The sequence below is a fragment of the Microtus pennsylvanicus genome, chromosome 9 (genome assembly GCF_037038515.1).
Source record: "Microtus pennsylvanicus isolate mMicPen1 chromosome 9, mMicPen1.hap1, whole genome shotgun sequence".
In the NCBI taxonomy this organism is placed as follows: domain Eukaryota; kingdom Metazoa; phylum Chordata; class Mammalia; order Rodentia; family Cricetidae; genus Microtus; species Microtus pennsylvanicus.
Window position 1 is genome coordinate 97,973,458 of NC_134587.1, and position 21,986 is coordinate 97,995,443.

At 36.6% G+C, this 21,986-nt stretch overlaps 1 protein-coding gene across 1 annotated transcript in view; it reads right to left on the bottom strand.

Annotated features, from left to right (window-relative positions):
* LOC142856693 (putative ATP-dependent RNA helicase DDX60) overlaps nt 1-17,406 on the bottom strand; it is a 61,909-nt gene extending 44,503 nt beyond the window's left edge. The window contains exons 1-7 of the mRNA XM_075984364.1: nt 17,345-17,406; nt 16,821-17,010; nt 15,046-15,387; nt 12,957-13,073; nt 10,318-10,479; nt 4,214-4,372; nt 1,073-1,214 (exon numbers count right to left, since the gene is read on the bottom strand). Coding sequence (XP_075840479.1) covers nt 1,073-1,214; nt 4,214-4,372; nt 10,318-10,479; nt 12,957-13,073; nt 15,046-15,387; nt 16,821-17,010; nt 17,345-17,382 — 1,150 coding nt within the window. The 5' untranslated portion in view covers nt 17,383-17,406. The remainder of the gene's footprint in view (nt 1-1,072; nt 1,215-4,213; nt 4,373-10,317; nt 10,480-12,956; nt 13,074-15,045; nt 15,388-16,820; nt 17,011-17,344) is intronic.
* Nucleotides 17,407-21,986: the final 4,580 nt, after the last annotated feature.

Sequence of the window (21,986 nt, forward strand, 5' to 3'; positions counted from 1 at the left end):
ATCACAATTAAAATTACACTGTATTAAGAAACACCAATTCATGCATAGAAGCACACAACTTCATTCACTAAATTTACCGAGGAAAACAGTGGAATTTTCAGTGGGATTCCCCTTGAATCTAAAAAAAAAAGATTACAGCTGTGGACAATTCTGTGACACACCTTCAAACTAATCTTGCTTTTCTGTTTGACAACTTAATGTTAAAAACTAATGTCTTAGCCGGGCAGTGGTGGCGCACGCCTTTAATCCCAGCACTCGGGAGGCAGAGGCAGGCGGATCTCTGTGAGTTCGAGACCAGCCTGGTCTACAAGAGCTAGTTCCAGGACAGACTCCAAAACCACGGAGAAACCCTGTCTCGAAAAACCACAAAAAAAAAAAAAAAAACAAAACTAATGTCTTAACTAATGATAACTAGTAGTGGTAGATTTAATTGTTTTGAAGGTAGTAAAAATATTATATCACAAATAACTTTGAAACCAATAACACTAAATAAAATTAAAATAAAAGTTAGCAAAGAATCATTGTTTTATAGGTAGCTAATTTATTCCAATTTCTACAATATGACAGGATCAAATTTTAATATCAAAGACATTTACTATTCACTAAACTGCTATTCTCTCAAAATGTGTTTTCTTTTTCTTTGACTACAAAAACACAAGAAAAATTGTTCTAACAAAAGAAAATAAATTACACAAAGAAAGTATAGAGATTATCTCTTTGAAAAACTTATAATACCTAAATAAATAATAAAAGCAAAATATTTCTATTCATGAGGACAATTTTATAAATAAACCTTATATACCATGCATGAAAACAAAATGTTATGAAATGTCAAACAAATTAACACACACTTTTAACCAAAACACTTATGGAGCTATATTAAGTAGAAAATATATTGGATTGTTTATATTCCTTCTGGTTTCCACAAATAAAAATATAAACAAAGACTGGGAAAGTGGAAAATCATTACTATTTATACAATAGACATTTAAGAAATGGTTTTGAAGCTTGAAATTCCTCATAAGCTTTATCTCTAAAGGAAGGTGAGATGTATTATATAGTAAACTGATACCTTCTGCATTTTCATTTTCATAGTAAAAAGCAATATTCTTCAACAAAGGCTCATCACTAAAATCAGAAAGGTGAAGTAAATCCAAACTCCAAAATTCAATCATGTGCACATTACTTAGGATGAAATACTCGCACCACTGTTTCTGGAAATAAAAAAAAAAGAAGTTATTGACAGCTTTTATGTCCACATCAATACATAGAATTTCCCCTGACGTATCACTAATCCAAATGAAAGGCAAATGACAAGACTGTTTTAATTCTCATAAGCAGCTAAACTCACTGAGGCTGAATAAGGACTATCCTTTGTTCCTTAAAACTTGAAGCATTACATAAAATAAAAACTGACTCAAAAATGAATTTAAACTGCATGTAAGCCCAGCACTTGGGAGGCTAAGGGCAGAAGGATGCCTGAAAGATTAAGGCCAGTCTGTGTTACACAGTCAGTTTCAGACCAATCTGGGTTACACAGTGAGATTTTGTCTCAAAAATAAAAACAAAACCAAAACCAAAAAACAACCTTTTATCATGAGTTAAAAAAAATATCTATTTAATTACGATGGATTGTTTCCTCCAATTGTGATTCAAAATCTCAAAAACTACATATTTCTTCAGCGTTTGAATGTGCTTCTGTTATTTCCTTAGGTTTCTTTATTTACTTTGGGTTGTCAATGTTGGGCTGCTAAGGGTTCTAGAAAGAAAAACGTTTCCCACCCACCAATACTGATAGATCTCCACCAACTAAAGGCTGCGCGGTGATGTTCCATTTTAACACCGACAGAATGTCTGCACAAACAGCACTTACGTCTGGCCACAGTAGACATGAGTCTTCCTCAATAGCACGGTTTACAGAGTTAAAGTGAGAGGCTCCCGAGTGAGCTTTCTTCATTCACTCTGCCTTAGTATTAAAACTTAATGCTTCCCAACATAAACAAGAGAATGAAGCTGCTGTTTTTGATCAGCTAATATTATCAGGTGTTTCCTGCTTGGCCATCTTACAACACTGTCAAATACTTAGTTTTTTTAATACTGTCTTTTAACCTAAAGCACTTCCTTGTGTGATGGAGGAGGGTCATCTCTCTATGTGTTACTTTCATTGGTTAATAAAGAAACTACCTTGGCCCTTTGATAGGACAGAAAATTAGGTAGGCAGAGTAAACAGAACAGAATTCTGGGAGGAAGAAGACCCTGAGTCAGCCGCCCTGATTCTCTGACCCGAGAGGGACATAGGCTAGAATCTTTCCCACCTCTTGGTGCTACACACATGAATACAAATGGGTTAAACAAGATGTGATAGTTAGCCAGTAAGGGGCTGGAGATAATGGGCCAGGCAGTGTTTAAATGAATACAATTTGTGTGTTGTAATTTCGGGTGTAAAGCTAGCCATTTGGGAGCCGGGAGGGACGAAAAGCAGGCCTGCTTGCCTCTTCACTACATTTGTGCTTTAAAAAATTCCAAAAATTCTTCAGTATTAACAGTTGTGCAAAAAAGGTTTCCGTTAAAGTCCATATTACACCTATTTGCATTCACACCAGCTCCCATTTTTGTTCCAGACTTCAGCTTCATAAAGGTGAAAAAAATAATTTAATACATCTAAGAAATAAATTTATAACAAAAGCCAACCATTACTGGTGCCACAATGTTTATTTTAATTGCAACTATCAGTAGGTTTAATATATTAACTTGAAATGACCCATATTAAAGATTTTAGATGAAAATGGGATCCGGAAGTCTTCCTGACTTTGATTAATATCAGAGACATCTACCCATGGACTAACAAAACACCTAGAGGAATGTCCTGCTATGGGGTTTAGAATACAGAATTTTCTCTCAAGAATCAGTAGAACCTACATAGAACCACATTCATCATGTCTAGTATTTACTACACCACAGAACTCTAAAAATTCCATTACAGCAGCTATGAATGTTCACCAGTGCAGACATCCAATACGTCCTGATGCTCCTTTGTATGGATATGGGCATGGTGTGGGTGTGCCGGTGTGCAGAGGCCACAGATTGACTTCAGGAGTCTTTCCCCTGGTAAATCTCACTTTATGTATGTGACAGGATCTCTCACTGGCCCGGAACTTGACCAAGTAGGATGGACGGTCAACAAGAAGTTTTCCATCTACCTATCTTTGGGATCACTGCACCAGATTTGATTTCATACATGGTTCTATATTGGACATCAAAGTCTGCTTTTTGGGCTTCCAAGATTTACCAGCTGAACCACCACGCTTGTGCCCTATTCCTAATCTACTGTTCCAACCCCCAGGTCAATTATGGTGATATAGTAAATGTAGTACAAGCACTATCAAGTAAAATTAATATGACTTAATCGCCACTTTAGCCACAGTCAAATCAATACACTTCATGAATTTCCTTCACTTCTCTCATCTGGACTTTGAGACAGGGGCATTTATGGAAATGCTATTCCTCATTGAGTAAGAAAGGCACACTCTCCATGCAGCTGTGCTGCCTCCAGGTAGACTTAAGTCACTCCTGAGAACGCTACAGTAGAAGTATACTCAGAGTATGCTGCATACATATTAAGATGCAACTAGTCATCAAATATGATAGCATCCAAAAGTATAAAGAAAGTAAGAAAATACAAAAAGAAAAAATGTATATGGATATTTTTCATGTTATAAAGAACAGAAAAATCTGTTTGTTTAAAATGAAGAGAATAAACTGAAGTGTTAACAGATTCTAGCACTGATTTTCACAGAAGACTCTGGAGAGAATTTGGCTTTTTGTTTTCCTAAGGTCTCCAAAATTTCTGGAATGGGAAAAATAATAAAGCTTTGCATCTGTTTCCTCACTCTTTCTCAACGCAGAAGGTGGTGGTCACCAGAAACTTCCTCGTTAATGACACAAATCCTGACTCCAACAAGAATTTTAAGAAGGAAAATGTCAAGAAGCTCCTCTTTGGGTTGGATGCATGGCATGATGGTTGTTATTAATAACAATCATATTACTTAATATGATTGTTGAAACTAGTCAAGTAACTGATTTAAACAAGCCGATCTTTGAAGACTCCAAATTTAACACCACCCTGTATAAGTCTGTTTTAAAGGTACACATGGTTTTTAATGTATCCTGTAGTTAAATAACAAAAGTATATGTGAAAGGAGAGTATATTTACCATTTTAAAGACAGTTTTGAGGTCCTCAGTCCAACCAGAAGTGATGAATCTTGAGCAGGCTCTCTGGGAAAGAGGTAGGTGAAGTTGAAAAACCACACTGAGGCAATGGAGCTTACAGAAGTCTTCCACGTCCTTCAGGGTTAAACAACTACCTTGTTCCTGTAGAAGGTAAAGAAGGTGAGTAGAGAACAGCAGGCTGGGAGACTACACACTCAATCTGCAGAAGCCCGAACTTTGTAGCTAACCTTTTTATGTGGGAATTCCACATTTACAATTTCTCCATTTCTGAGACAGTACTTACCCAGAAACAAGGCTGTGTTTAAGCACGTTTGAGATAGAGAGGAAAGGAAGCTTCTAGCTTTGCAGAAGTGGTGTAAGGCACGGCTCAGTATTTTCAGGGACTCCAGGTTTAAACTAATAAACCAAGTGATGAACAGATCCATCTGGAGGGGTAAGTGTGTGTCCCCCACCCCGGCTGGCCAGATGCCCCAGGAAGGGAGCACAGGTACACTCTAATCCCCTAAACTTTCTGGCCATTCACTGGGGATTCTCCACAGCTACTGGCTTTCTGTACTTATCCTACCTCAACTTGCCCCCCAAGCACCCCTTTCCATATGTGGGGTCCTAGGATCCCCCAACTCAGCCTGCTTCAGGGACACAGTGGTAAGTCCAAGGCTGCAGGGGTTTCTTTGTTCCACTAAGTCGGCATCTACCAAGCCTGCCCTTTTCTCTGCGAGGTCCTTGGCCAGCAAGTGGCCCTGATCCAGTACCAGGAGATCCATCTTGAGGGATAAGTGTGTGCCTGTCCAGTCGGTCAGATGCCTCAGAAAGGGAGTACAGGCAAACTTTAATCCCTAAACTTTCTGGCCATTCAGTGGGGCTTCTCCCTGGTTACTGCCTTTCTCTATTTATCCCATCACAGCTTACCCCATAAGCACTTCTTTTCATCTGTGGGGTCCTTAGATCCACCACCACAGCCTACTTCAGGATGGAGAAGATCTGAGAGACAACTCCAGTGCTGAGGGGACCTAAGAGATGTCAGACCAATAAAAACCCCCAAGTACAAAGTTAGCTACAGCAAAGATAGGACCAAGCCACCAAGACTCTTCTAACAGTATTTGAAGAAAGAGATATGCAGGTGCCAATGCAAGAATTCCTCCAACAATCTGAAAAGCAACATGATAACACCAGAATCCAGCGAACATACAACAGGGAGACTTAAACACCCTAAACCAGAAGAAGTAGAAGAAATAGATTTGAAACATAACATCATGAAAGTGTTAGAGATCATTAAACAGGATGTGAAAAACTCCTTTAAAGAAATTGATGAGAAGACTAATAAAAAGTTAGAAGAAAATAATAAATCCATCAAAGATACCCAAGAAAACCAAGAAAAAGGAATCAAATAGGTAACTGAAACAGTTCAAGACTTGAAAACTGAAAATGGAGACAATGAAGAAAACACAAACTGAGAGATGGTAGGATATGGAAAATCTGGGTAAACAAACAGAAACTACAGAGACAAGTATAACCAACAGAATATAAGAGATAGAATAAAGAAAATACTATAGAGGAAATGAACACACTGTTCAAAGAAAACAGCAAATCCAACAAATTCTTAACACAAAACATCCAGGAAATCTGGGACACCATGAAAATACCAAACCTAAGAATAATAGGGGTAGATGAAGGAGAATTACAGCTCAAAGGCCCAGAAAATATATTCAACAAAATTATAGAAGAACACTTTCCCAACCTAAGGAAGGATATTCCTATGAAGGTACAAGAAGCATACAGATCACCAAATAGACTGGATCAAAAAAAATCCTTCACAATATAATAATCAAAACACAAAACATACAAAATAAAAAAAGAATATTAAGAGTTACAAAGGAAAAAGGTCAAGTGACATATAAAGGTAAACCCATCAGAATTACACCTGACTTCTCTATGGAAGCCATGAAGCCAGAAGGTCTTGGATAGATGTGCTGCAGAAACTAAGAGACCATGGATGCAAGCCCAGACTACTATACCCATCCAAGCTTTCTTTCACCAGTGATGGAGAAAACAAGATATTCCAGGATAAAAACAAATTTAAACAGTATATAGCCAGAAACCCAGCCTTACAGAGAGTACTAGAAGGAAAATCACAACCCAAGAAAACCAACAAAACACACAATAACTCAGACATCTAATATCCCTCCACCAGCACAACTCAAAAATTGAAACACACAAATGCTACCACCAATAAATAAATAAATAAATAACTGGAATTAACAACCACTGGTCATTAATATTACTTAATATCAATGGAATCAGTTCACCTATAAAAAGATAAAGGTTATGAGAATGGACATGAAAACAGAATGCAACATTCTGCTGTTTACAGGAAACACACCTCAAGCACAAAGACAGACATTACCTCAGAGTAAAAGGTTTTTCAATCAAATGGACCTTAGAAACAAGTGGGTGTGGCTATATTAATATCTACAAAATTGACTTGAAACTAAAGTCAATCAGCAGAGATGGAGATGGAGACTTTATACTCATAACAGGAACAATTCATCAGGATGAAGTCTCAATCCTAAATATCTATTCCCCTAATATAAAAGCACCCACATATATAAAAGAAACATTACTAGAACTCAAAGCACACATCAAACCCCACACACTAATAGTAGGAGATTTCAACACTCCTCTTTCACCAATGGACAAGTCAATCAGACAGAAAACTAACAGATACATAAGAGAACTATTGGAGGTAAGGAATTAAATGGACTTAATAGACATATATAGAACATTCCACCAAAATAGGAAAAAATATACCTTCTTCTCAGCATCTCATGGAACATTCTCAAAAATTGACCACATACTCAGTAACAAAGCAAGCTTCCACAGATACAAAAAAAAATTTAGTAACTACCTGTGTCTTATCTGATCACCAGGGAATAAAGTTAGAATTTAACAATAATTCTACCCCCAGAAAGCCTACAAACTCATGGAAACTGAACAGTCAACTACTGAATCATCCCTGGGTCAAAGAAGAAATAAAGAAAAAATTAAAGTTTTCCATGGATTCAATGAAAATAAAGACACAGCATACCCAAACATATGGGACACTATGAAAGCAGTGCTAAGAGGCAAGTTCATAGCACTAAGTGCCCACATTAAGAAAACAGAGAAAGCTCACATTAGAGACTTAAGAGCACACCTGAAAGCACTAGAATAAAAAAGAAGCAGACTCACTCAGGAGGAGTAGAAGACTAGAAATAATCAAACTGAGGGCTGAAATCAACAAAATAGAAACAAAACACAGAAAACAATCCAAAGAATCAATGAAACAAAGAACTGGTTCTTTGAGAAAATCAATAAGGTTGAAAAACCCCTATCTATACTAATCAAGAGGCAGAGAGAGAACAATCAAATTAACAAGATCAGAAATGAGAAGGGAGACATAACAACAGACACTGAAAAAATTCAGAGAATTGTTAGGTCTTACTACAAAAGCCTATATGCCACAAAGTTGGAAAATGTAAAAAGAATGATTGTTCTTAGAAAAATACCAGATACCAAAATTGAATTAAGATCAGGTGATCAATTTAAATAGACCAATAAGTCATGAGGAAATAGAAGCTGTCATAAAAAAAAAAAACCTTTCATCCAAAAAAAGCCCAGGACCAGATGGTTTTAATGCAGAATTTTACCAGAACTTCCAAGAAGGGCTGATATCTATACTCCTTAATGTGTTTCACATAATAGAAACAGAAGAGTCATTGCCAAACTCTCTTTATGAAGCTACAGTTACCCTGATTCCAAAATCACACAAAGACTCAACCAAGAAAGAGAATTACAGACCAAACTCACTCATGAACGTCGATACAAAAATTTTCAATAAAATACTGGCAAACAAAATCCAAGAACACATCAAAAAAATTATCCATTATGATCAAGAAGGCTTCATCCCAGAGATGCAGGGCTGATTCAACATACAAAAATCTATGAATGCAATTAATCATATAAATAAACTGAAAGAAAAAACCATATGATCATTACATTAGTTGCTGAAAAAACATTTGACAAAATTCAACACACCTTTATGATAAAGGTCTTGGAGAGGTAAGGGATACAAGGATCATATCTAAATATAATAAAAGTAATATAGAGCAAGCCAACAGCTAATATCAAATTAAGTGGAGAGAAACTCAAAGCCATTCCACTAAAATCAGGAACAAAACAAGGCTGTCCACTCTCACCATATCTCTTCAACATAGTGCTTGAAGTTGTAGCAATAGCAATAAGACAACATAAGGAGATCAAGGGGATTCTAATTGGAAGGGAAGAAATCAAACTTTCGTTATTTGCAGATGATATGATAGTGTACATCAGTGATCCCAAAATCTCTGCCAAAGAACTCCTACAGCTGATAAATACCTTCAGTGATGTGGCAGGACACAAGATCAACTCAAAAAAAAATCAGCAGCCCTCCTATATACAAAGGATAGAGAAGCAGAGAGGGAATCAGAAAAACTTCACCTTTCACAATAGCCACAAATAGCATAAAGTATCTTAAGGTAAAACTGACCAAGGAAGTGAAAGATCTGTTTGACAAGAACTTTAAGGCATTAAAGAAAGAAATTGAAGATGACACCAGAAGATGGAAGGATCTCCCATTTTCTTGGATGGGTAGAATCAACATAGTAAAATTGGCAATTCTACCAAAGACAATTTATAAATTCAACGCAATCCCCATCAAAGTCCTAACAAAATTCTTCACAGATCTTGAGAGAACAATAATCAACATTATATGGAAAAATAAAAGACCCAGGATAGCCAAAACAATCCTAGAAAATAAAGGAACTTCCAGAGGCATTACCATCCCTGACTTCAAACTCTTTATTACAGAGCTACAGTAATGAAAACAGCTTGGTATTGGCAATAAAAAACAGACATCGATCAATGGAATCGAATCTAAGACCCAGACATTAACCAACAAACCTATGAACACCTGATTATCAACAAAGGAGCTAAAATTATACAATGGAACAAAGAAAGCATCTTCAACTAATGGTGCTGGCAGAACTGGATGTCAACCTGTAGAAGAATGAAAATAGATCCATATCTATCACCATGCACAAAACTCAAGTCCAAAAGAATTAAAGACCTCAATATAAATCTGGCCACACTGAACCTGATAGAAGAGAAATTTGGAAGTACATTGCAACACACTGGCACAGGAGACTACTTCCTATGTTCCTGATCTAATGGGAGCTCACCAAATCCATCTGGACTGGGACTGAAGAGCTTGTGATCAAACCAGAATCTCTGCATGTGGCTGCCAATGGGGGCTGACTGAGAAGCCATTGACAAATGCACTGGGACTTGTTTCTACTGCATGTACTGGCTTTTTGGGACCCTAGTCTATTTGGATGCACACCTTCCTAGGCCTGGATGGAGGGGGGAGTGCCTTGGACTTCCCACAGAACAGGGTACCCTGCCCTCTGAAGGAGGGAGGGGGAGGGAGGAGGATAAATGGGGGAGCGGGAGAAAAATGGGAGGAGGGGAGGAAGTGTAAATTTTTTAATGGAAAAATGAAAAAAATGAAACAAGAAAAAAGAAACCTAAGAACAGTAGTCTCTCCCCAGCTAGTAGGATACCACTGTGTGAGTCTATCTTTCAAAATCACTGAGAAATTTGCACATGATAAACCTTAATCCAAACTACAATACTATTTAGCACCTTGGGTTGGAGGACTGTTACTGGCAAAAACTGAAAGTCTGTGCTCTAATAGTGGAATAGAAATAACAATTCTTTTCTGAGCATTTCGTGAACTGTGCACAGAAAAGCCCAAAGCACAGTAGCATAGCAGGTTGTTTCTTCCTTTGCCTGTCTGTGGGTGATGAAGTCCACATATGTCCTATGTGAAGCACCTGTAGGTAACACACTAAGTCATGGAACAGCGTATTCCTTTGTGACATGAATTGCAGGGATTCTCCTATTTCTACTGTTCATATAAACAAGAGAGAACCCATTTTCTCCATGGGGAAATGGTTGGTGAAAACAATAAAATAAGAAAGCACAAGTGCATCCCAGTGCAGCAGCCACACCTGTCTGTCTTCGCACGTCTGCTCCGAGGCTTTCTTCTCTCTGTTCTCTAAGAAGCTGTGGTACATTTCCAAGAAGAGGGAGCATGAAGTGACACAAAGGGCTCGCCGGATGTCAGAGCCTTCTGGCCAGAGTTGCTTGAGTAGAGACATCGTCTCACAAGCCTGTTACCACAGAGAATTATAGCATGTCATGACAATTAGAGAACTGTATTTATCCATAGGCACTTACATAGTAAGAAATGAGTCCATATGAACATATGGAAACTGTAACTATTTCCACTAAAATCATTATGAACACAAATTTTGAGTTGTAAAATTATTTCAAAAAATTTTGTGAAAATTCTTAACAAATACATGCATAAAAAGTGGTAAATCCACAAGGAAATTCATGACTTAAAATGCTAATTCTCTAATGAAATGCAAATATGAGAAAATGAAAAATGTTTACATTCTTCAGTAATATTAAAACTGCATTTTTTCATTGATGATATCAATGTGCTTTTTTTTTCTTTTACTACTTTAGTAACAGTCAGCACCAGAAATCATGGGGTGTCAGTCCTAATACTCTGCTAATGAAGTTACAAATGGGCAAAGGCATATGACAATACATTTGTCATTCAGTATATTGATACTTTTCATTCAAGTTCTAAAGATCTAACCTAAAAAAAAATCCAATATTTGCCCAAAGATGTGTGCACCAAGGCATTCATCATAGAATTATTTGGAAAAGAAAATCTTCAAACAATTAAATGCTCAGCATTCAAGAAATACCATATATTTATAAAAATAATACTTGTAACTCTTCAAATCCCTATCTTGTATTTTCTTAAAATACATGCATATATAATTTTGTGGTTAATATACATGATTAGAAGCAACATATATCATGTCAATCAACTTTCTGAAAGTATTGTGTGCTTTTATAGTTATTTTGCACAAAATCTCCTGTTCTGCATCAGTTAACAAAGAAAATAGTCGTACTAGGAACAACAGTGATGAAATGTTTAAAGGGGAAATAATGTATTCCATCTGGAGCATTTATCAAGTTCCCACCACACTTGTGATGCCTCAAGACATGTAGAGGCCAAAGAGATATTCTATTATGAATATTATGAGAAAGACAAAGGATTGATTTTATTAAAGAGTGAATTAGAGCCATCATAGAAAATACTGAATCTGCCATAGATATGTAAACGCTATTTTTAAAAGTAATCTTTAAACTGAAACTTTAATTTTCTCGTTTCTTTAAAATTATTCATTTTACTTTAATGTATGAGTGTATTGTCTGAACATATGATTGTTCCTCATATATGCTTGGTGCTCACAGATGTCAAAAAAGGGGGTGGGATCTCCTATAATTGGAGTTATGGATGGTGGTTAAGATCATCACTTAAAATTATAATAAAATCACTTAAAATGATAGTCTAAGAAATACATTGAAAATTGTTGTCTCTATATCAAAATCTTTGTCATGTAATGAAAGCAGTATTCAGAGAAAAACATATAACACTAAACAATGTTTAATACCAAACGTGAAAAAATAGATCAATTAAATGCTCTTCTAAAAAAGTAGATAAAAAGAAACAAGAAAATAAAAAAGTAAAAGATGAAATCATAGCCTAAGAGAATAAAATTTTATATATCTAGTCAATATTTCCAAACTCAAGCTGCAATTAGACAAACATTATTAAACAAATAAGAGAAATCACAGACATACAAAACAAGAGACACTGAGACAGAAACCCACTTCAAAGGTTTTTGAAGTTCTACTTTAGAAATTTTAATGAAACAAACTAGAAAAACTGAATTGTTACTTTCCCGGAACGAATTGGAGATTTGTGTCTTGTAGTATTAGTTGGCCTAAGTACACCAATAGTCATGACATAGGTAAAGCAACTAAGAAACCATGCCGACGGACATGTGCCAAGTTTCAGGCAGAAAATTTTACGAAATTATCAAAGATTGGATAATTCCTCTGCTTTAGACCGTATGTCAAATACTAAAAAGAAAGTCTGAACATTCTCTTCTGTGAAGCACATAAAATGCTTCAAATAAATATAAGAGAGTAAAAAGACTGAAATTACATTAAAGTATCACTGATGCCAACCAAGGCAAAAATTCAACAGAAAATAGAGCAAACAGAACCCAAGACCATATTAACAAAACCATACAGCATGATGGAGTATATGGATACCAGGAATGCAATATTAGAATATGTGCAAATGCAATATGACATTAATAATACTAGGGTCAAAACAACAGTACTGTGGTATATTTACACTACTGTATTCATGGTCTAAACAATAGGAAAAGCTCAGGGTCATCCTCTTTACATCAGAGTCTAGACACGTCTTTATCTGAGTCCTACTTAACAGGAAGAAATAGAAACATTTCTTCTCAAACCAGAAAGAAATAAGGGAAAGATGTCTAGTATCTCTCCCACTCTCCACTGCTACAAAAGACTTGTTACTATATCCATTAGACTAGAGAAATAATAGAAATTTGCTGGTCTAAAACAAGGTAAAACCTTAGAAGTGATACGAAGGGTTGTACTCATACCCCCCCCCCCACACACATACACACACACACTTTTATAAAAATAAAGTTCAATTAAAAAGTGTTTTTTTAAGTTCTATTACCTTTTCCACCATATTCTTGAATGCCAAATCTCCAAATAGAGTTGTTAAATCTAGGTCTCTATATTTTTCCAACTGTTGAATCAGGGTTTTGTAACCAATCATAATGTCGTTCTCAAACTGAAAAACAAAATATGATAAATTTTCACAAATACATCATTGTTTTTCATCTACAGAACCTAGAAATTGAAGAAATAGTCACATTACAATGCAGTCCTGAGTTTACAATCTACCCTGCTGTGATCGAAGACTTGGAAACCCTTCCAGGTTATCCCATCTAGCAATATATCACCTGATTTTAGCAGTTCCTTAAGGATACAAATGATATAAATTCAGTGTGTTTCACTATGACACGTTTCAACCAAGCACGTAAGGAGAGATTAGAATCCTCTCCCCCTGGGCATCTACGTTGCTGGAAACAGTCATTGCCAACAGTTTCAATGCCATTTCCAGTAGTCTACAAATGGAGTCATAAGCGATATTCCATTGTATTTTAAATTCTAAGTACTCCTCAAATCAGTTAATGTAAAAACATTTCTTTAAGGTGAATTTTAGTAAATTGGAGCAAAAATTATTTTATAAATAAAATTCTGCACTAAAATTTGTTCTAGGAAGAATATTTGTAAGGGTTCTCAGGTTCAGAAACTGCTATCAACAGAATGCTATAAACTTGGACTAGTTGTAGCTCATGCATTTAATCCCGGCACCCAGGGATGCAGAGGAACTGTAGCTTTGTGAGTTCCAGACCAGCCTGAGCTACAAAGTGGGACACAGTCCACATAAAGAAAAAGGAATCATAACATAAACTCAATATTTAGTATTTGCTCTGAATGTAAAAATAAAGCCCAAGCCTGCTTCTGCTCACAGCTGGCATTCAGAGTTAGGAACACTTTAGTGATAAGAATCCTAACAAAGCAAAATAAATCTATTTGCATATATGCAAATGTGTGATAATGAACATGATGCAATTCTCAAAGAGGCACATATGCTAATTGGTTCTAAACCTACTTTTTTGAGCTATGGAATGGTATTCATATACAGAACTCACCTTACCTAGTGAAAAATAAGCAAACTATATTTAAAGTTAGTAAACATGCTTTACTTTGAAACTTTCAACAAATTAGTTATCAAATATACCAATATAGGTAAAATAAAACCATCACGAAATTTGAATTCTGATTGTTTGGAAAGCCAGTGAGTTATTGGCTGCAATTGTTATGAAGACATAAATCCATCACTTTCTTTTTTTTTCTTTATCTTGCTCCAGTGTGTTCTAATTAAAGGCAACCATATAATGTATCATTTCACTAGTGGATCTCCTCATTAGAGACATACCTTAGACTCCAATTTCATGTCTTTCTGGCCTTCAATAACTTGGATTTCACACACCACACAGTGTTTGAGAACAGAAGGGACAGGGTAGCACTTCTTATAAATTTTTACAACTCATTGCTGGTATTTTTGAACAGGCTACATATTCAAGCATCCATTTCATTGTCTTTAAATATAGATGATTCTTTTGGCAGGGGGTGAGATAGGGCTTCTCTGTAGCTTTGGAGCATATTCTGAAACTAGCTCTTGTAGACCAGTTTGATCTCAAACTCACAGAGATCCACCTGCCTCTGACTCCCGAGTGCTGTGTTTAATGGCATGAGTCACCACCAACAGGCTATAGATGATTCTTAAGCGTGCCTCATGAGACTTTTGTGAATGTTAAATATAAATAATTTGTAATTGTTAATAACTATTATACCTGTTAAATCTATAATAGTTTCTATATTATGGGAAGAGTCAATATTGAATCAAGATAGCTATTTTTAAAGAATTATTTTATTTTTAGTTTTAGTTTTTAGTTTTGTGTGTATGTATATGTATCTGTATTCATGCATGTATATATGTAGGTATATGCATGTAAGCACAGTATACATAGAGGCCAGAGGTGTCAAATCCCTTTGGAGCTGTAGGTATAAGCAGTTACGAACTACACGACATGGGTACAAAACTAGCAAGCATTAACCACTGAGCCTCAATTTCTAAATTAATTTAGAAATGTTTATAAAATTCTAAAACATTGTCTTTAAATAAACATTACCTGTTTTAAAAACAGCTGCTCTTCATGTGAGCTTTGCATAAAATATGCATAAAGACGGATGATGCCAGATGTTTGTCCTGAGAAGAGTGCGATGTTGACCTTTGCTGCCCAAGATTGAATGACTAAAAAGTTGAAAAGGTGTGTCTGTTGGTCGTTCAGGCCCTCATCAGCAAGAATCAAGAAATAAGGGCAACTCTGACTTAAGGTAATACTCCACTCTTCTGACAAGCATCCAGAAAATTCAGTCCAAACATCAATGGCAGTATTCTTCTGAAGGTGCGTAATTAAAGCAGTTCTCAGTGTAAGAAGTCCAGGAACACTAAAGTATGCATATTCAGCATCCTATGAGGAGGAGACAAAGGACATTATTTAACAAGTGTTTTGATAGTTCAGGCAGTTATTATATATCATTAAGGTCATTGAAGGAACACGGTATAGAATTTTTAGGTTTGTATTTTTTTAAATGTCCTTTAGTCAGTAAATTGACCCTGGAATTTTTCTGTATCACAAATGTATGCTATAAGTCACATTTTAAACCTAAGAGTACCCAGAGTTCATTACTCTTTGTCTTCCAGTCTTTTAATCATTCTCCTGTCCAACCTCATGTCAAGAAGACAAAGGACAAAAATAACTATGAAAATAATAATTTGTAATTATAAATTTTCTGGAATTGGGACCTGAAGGGGAACATGTTATTCTAAAGAATAATTCTAGATACAGTGACATTTCTTAAACAACAAGGGTTTTTCTTAGTAGATCAAAATCTGTGAAAGAATTGTAAACGTAGAGCAAAACCCTGCTTCCTTGAATGAAATGGTGCTGGTCAGCAATGCTCGAAAATATGCAGTATCGTGAGCTGCAAACTGATTGAACATCCACACGAGAGTCCCTGAGTATACCATCAGCTGCCCTGAATATAGGAATAGGAAGATATGGTAGCAGTAGATATACCTGTAATTGAAATTAACTAAATTTTATTAATTATACCAAATATGATATTCACTCAGCATTATCTATAACAAAGCACACAACAGTAAAATAAGGTTAATGAGTTCACGTGGGCTCAGATACACCTAACAATGTATTCAAATAAGTGGCCTGCTGAGTTTTGAAGGCAAAGTAGTTCTCAGAGTTGGAGAAGTAGAACTGATGTCAGTGGGGCCACTGTTCAGAAATTCACTAACTTTTTGTGACTCTGTCCACTAAGTTTCCCATCACTACACATTACAAACAATCTAACTGTGCTCATTCTAGAACACTGCAATGCTAGGCATTTGCTTTGTTCTCCTCTTCCCTTTAAAGTGTTTTTCTTTTTATTTGTTTTATTTTGTTTTGTTTATTTTTGTCCTGGATGTCGAGCCCACAGCCTTGCACACATTAGGCAAGTCTTCTATCACTGAATTGCAATTCTAGATTTTTTTTAAGGGTCTTCCCAGGTTGGCTAAACTATTCATAAAATCACTAAGTGAGGCTCAGGTGGGCTTCCAACTTGGAACCTCATTGCCATAGGCTCCATCTCATTTTCTGAACTTTTAAAAATGTATTTTGCCCTGCAGTCACTCGTGAAAAGATTTATACAATCTTATAAAAACACTTTTAATTATAGCAAGGGGTAGTAGCGCACACCTGAAATCCTTTTACTTGGGAAGCAGAAGCAAGGGCATCATGAGTTCAAGGCCAGCTACAGGGACAAGATTCCTCATATCTAACTAATCATTTAAATGAACTCTGTTTTCAGTCTTCAGAAGATACAAAGCTCAGGTGGTCTGTGTTACCTTGAAGAAAACTATGGCAAAATGTCCTCCTTTGCTAATGACATCCAGCAGGTAGCGCTCAACCAGGTAGAAGAAGTGGAGACTCTGCCCCGGCTTAAGCGACTTCTCAAATACACACGTGATAAGCAAGGAGTCTCCATCAATCAGAAAAAACTCAGATTCAACAAAATCATTGAATAAACTGGAATAGCTAAAAAAGAAAAGCGTTGGAATAAAGCTCATATGGATGACATAATACCCACAAACAGTACAGTTGTTATTATCTCATTGACATTAACAACCTAAAGGACTGAATACATATTTGCATGTAATTACATATAGTTCTATCATGTATGTATGTACATTCTCTCTCTCTCTCTCTCTCTCTCTCTCTCTCTCTCTCTCTCTGTCACACACACACACACACACATACACACACAGATGCAGGTAAACATCAACATTACCATATAAAGTCAAATAACTCTAGAGGGAAGGGGAATATTGCACATTATTTCAAAACTCTTGATTACCACAAAAATACTTACTGAGCCTTTGGCATATTTTCCAGGATTAATTGTGACATTTTCTCTAAAATTCCTGTGTAATGTTCTTCTAAAAAGGGAAATAAGAGGAATTGTTTTCAGTCAGTCTTTTTAAGGGAGCTCAGGGTTATTATATATAATTTGAGAAATAAGAAACAGTAATGTAACTATTTTAACTGTTTAATCTGTGAAGCATATATTTTATAATGCTATAAATAGTATTTTGAAATGAAAATTACCCATTCTTGCTGCTGTCTCTCCAACCTGAATGGAGAAATATTAATAATGGAAATATCCTTTACTCTGTCTCCTCTAAATGGTCTTTATTAATGAGATGGCAAATCTGCAAAGAAAGAGAAAAACTGATCAACTTTCCTGTCAGCAGAAATGTCCTGAAAGACTGTCTTTCCAACAAAACATTGAGTAGCAGGGGCACAAGAATGAGTACAATCAACATGTGGTCTGTTCTCAGGGAATAAAAGTCAAGAAGTCAACCATGAATCATATATCATTGCATATACAGTAGAAAATCATTAATGCGACCAAGTCAAAGAAATGAGACATTCGCTAAAGAAGCAATGCCCAAGAAAAGTTCTAAAGAATTAAACAGAATGGAGGAAGGTGAGTGTCCAGACAGAGATGAGCAGCACATCATCACATGTAACATGCAATGGCCTGTGTCACGAAGGGATGAAGGTGGAACCAGGTTCCTTCAGGAACCAGGAGGCTGGAGTGGAGAGTGGGAGACGGTGTTTGATGATGAGAGAGGGTGTGAGAAGCATGCAGGTCCCTCAAGCACGTGGCATAGTTAGTCACTAAGGATTTTAAGGAGATGTGACGGCTTTGCATCTTGGCAAGATTACTCCAGCACTGTACATCAGTGGGAGTCAAGTTCTGTTATTATTATTAATATTTATTAAAGATTTCTTCCTCCTCACCCACAGCCTCCCATTTCCCTCCCCCTCCCCCGATCAAGCCTCAGCCCGGAGAGCAATCAGGGTTCCCTGCCCTGTGCAAGAACAATGGGAGTCAAGTTCTTGACAGCAGAGAGAGAGAGAGAGAGAGAGAGAGAGAGAGAGAGAGAGAGAGAGAGAGAGAGAGAGAGAGAGAGAGAGAAAGCTGGGCAAAGCAATGGTGGCAACTTGATAAAATTACAGTCTAATGCGAGTTTAAGGTGAGAAGTCTGGAAAGGCATGAGTTTATTTGATGGATGTTAAAGGTAAGTATGACATCATTTGACAATAAACACAATGTGGACAGAGAAGAGCAGAGGCGTGGGCTGTCAAGGGAGATTATGAGGATTCTAATTCAGAGATGACAGATGTTTGCACTGTAAAAGTGCTTGTTATGAAACACGAGGAACTGAGCTCAAATCTCCAGCACCCATATAAAAACCCAGACCTGGCTGCATATTTCTACAATTAGCATTAGGGAATGGAGACAGGCAGCCACCAGGAGCCCACTGACTAGTGAGTCTAGGCAAAATAACAGGCTCCTAGTTTAGTGGTAGATCCTGTCTCTAGGAAATAAAAAAGAAGATTAACAGCAGCAAACACTCCATAGCCTCCTTGGTCCTCCAAATGAATGTACAATGGCACATAGATACACTCATGAAAATCCATGCATCACACATGCGATGACACACACACACACACACATTGCAATTCATGTCACACAGTGGATTATTAGGCCATTCTCTGATGCCAGAATCTTAATATAAGAACACAAGTCAAGCAAAGGTTATGAACTCTTGCGTGGTTCACCTAAATTTGACTGGTTTTGCAACTTACCACAGGCCATGTAATGTAGATTGTTAAATATGGAAGGCTAGGAGTCAAGTGCAAGGTCTCAACCATATTAGAATATATATATATATGTCATTTGCTTATTAATTATAAAGACTAGTCACTGGAACAAAAACCTTGCTTGGACACACAGAGACAACAGCATCATGAATGTGATGTGAATGGAACTAAACACTAATTCTGAGGATTACTAATAATAAATTGCAGGAAAGAGGAGACTGCAAAAATGACATAGAAAGAAATATTTCAGAGGCGTAGTCAAATGCTCAGATATCTGTTGTAGAGTGGGTCTACTTCTGTTAATAAGTAGATTGTATTATGTAGCTAGATAGATAGACAAGAGCTACATAAATACACAGTTATATAGAAAGAAAGAGGGAGATGGACCATTAATTCAGAAGACAGAGATTTCTATCCCATAATAGCAAAATAGGAACATATGGTAGTGAGCCAAACACTGACACCAAATATTAAAATGCTGAGAACTTGTGTCTGGGAAAATGATTAAATCTGAAGAAAGAAGGGATGGCTGTGGCCCAGGATCCCTAAGAATCACTTGGTCAGGAGTGCAAGCATGGTCTCTTAACTCACTCAGTTACTGGATGTTTGCAGAGCCTTATGGAGCATCACTCATCACCACATGCCATAGCTGCCCACAGTGTACTCAAGTGTATCCAAAGCAGGTCCTCACTTCCTGGTAGGGATCCAGAGGAAACTAATTCAACCATGATGGCATGGCCTATTGAGTGTGTCAACAGTAGCAGAAAAACTTCCCTGATGGCTTTAAGTACTAGAAGCCAGTGGATAAAAGTTTGAAAGAAAGTGAAAAGTCTCTCTCTCTCTCTCTCTCTCTCTCTCTCTCTCTCTCTCTCTCTCTCTCTCTCTCTCTCTCTCAGAGAAGAAATATTACAAACTATCTTGACTTGTGACCTTATAATAAGAATTGAAACTAATTCTTGTGAAAACTCGTTACTCTTCTCCTGCCAAGGTCAAAGTGGTTAAAAATTTGGATTCTGACAATCCCTGTACCCCTGTTCTTGCCTATGGACAATTTTCCCTAAAGACATTGTTGATTGACCATCTGATAGTTTCATTCCCACTGTCCATGATACTGTGATGACATCAGTCCTGGTTTGTCTGACCTAATACCACTTTGGCAGTAGGGGGAAGATTCTGACAAATGTTGAGAAGTCAGTACCAACAAAATCCCTTTTCTGTTTTTCAAATTTTAACAACTAAAAAGCATGGATGGCTTTGGCTATCCACCAGGACTGAGATCCCAAGTTTAATTCTCTCTGTCCTAAGGTTCTCCACACAGGGGGAGGACTTCTATGGAAAGTCAACAGACAGCTATTTCAAAGATTGAAAAGAAGAATACAAAATAAACCAATAGGGTGAAGCATTTTGTAAAAACTGATTTGGAAAAGAAATACATACTAGAATATACTTGCTTGTTTGTTGTTTGTTTAGGTGCAGATTTATTTATTTATTTATTCATTTATTCATTCATTTATTCATTTATTCATTTATTTATTTATTTATTTATTTATATGTGGGGATGACCAAAACTGAATGACAAAAGACTTAGATCAGCCATTAGGGTTCTGCAGGGAGCTTAGTAACTGAAAAAGCAATGTAGTTGTCTTTTCTGAGAATCAAACTAAAATCGTTGTCTATAAAGTTGCATTTAAAAGATATTGAGTTTTAGTTCTTTGTTTTGAGCATGTGCACATATGTCTATAGACAAATGTGGAGGTCAGAGGACAATGTCAGGAGTCAGCTAGCCCCTCCCACCAAGTGGATCTTGATATGGAGCTCAGGTTCTCACACTTGGCAGCTAGTGCCCTTATCTGCTGAGTCACTTCATTGGCCACATTTAAAAGATTTTAAAAACAGATACTGAAATAAACTTGACTTTTTTAATGTCACTTTCCTAAAATGTCTGACAACAAAAACATGATCATCTTGATTAACCATAAAATCTGATTTTTTAAATGTCTTCTTAGCAGAGAAGATCAATAACTTAACCTAACTTTTAAAAAAGGACTGGTTTCAAGTTTTATAAAAAGGAACCAAAATTTGACTTTAGGAATTTCATCCTCCACAAAGTCTTTGTGACTTTGTTGGTTCTCCTGTGAAGTCAAGAGAAAGTCCCGATATTGCCCTCAGCTCTTCTATTCCATCTTGGGATACTCTAGTCTTTACCCAAAAGCAAAATGGCATTTTCCTCTGTGACAAAATCCTTATTGATTTTTAAAGAAATCCTCTTTTATATTGAGCTATCATTTTAGTGAAAAATGCACCCTCTTCACATCCATCCTACTCTCTTCTACTTACTGACTTTTTTTTATTTTATGTGCTCATGAGAAAGAACATCATAACAAGCAAATTTACCAAATGTTTTGAGAAAGAAGAGAATCCAAATCTCACTTAGAACATAATGCAACAAATTAATGATAACCCACAGTCAGCAGCACGCCACAGCTGTAAGCTGTCCCTATGAAGAGCTTCTGGGTTTTAAGATTCTAACATATTTTCTTCCCCTGGGTCTCACATGACTCTGAGAGCTGTAGAATGTTTCACTCCTGCAAGAACAGGCCAAGATAGCAAAGATTCTGACGACTTTGTACAGGGGAGAAGGGAAAGAAATACCCAGAGAAACAAATTTTTTTTGTGTTAACCCTGTAGGTCCTCTGAAGACCTGGAGGAAAGAGCAAACTCTTTTCTGGACCAAAGAAAAGAAAGTAAAAGGGTATCCAGTACAAGTACAAGATGGGCAGGAAGCTCACTGTTGGGCCCTGACCTGTAGCATCAGGATATTGATTTTTTAAAATACTATA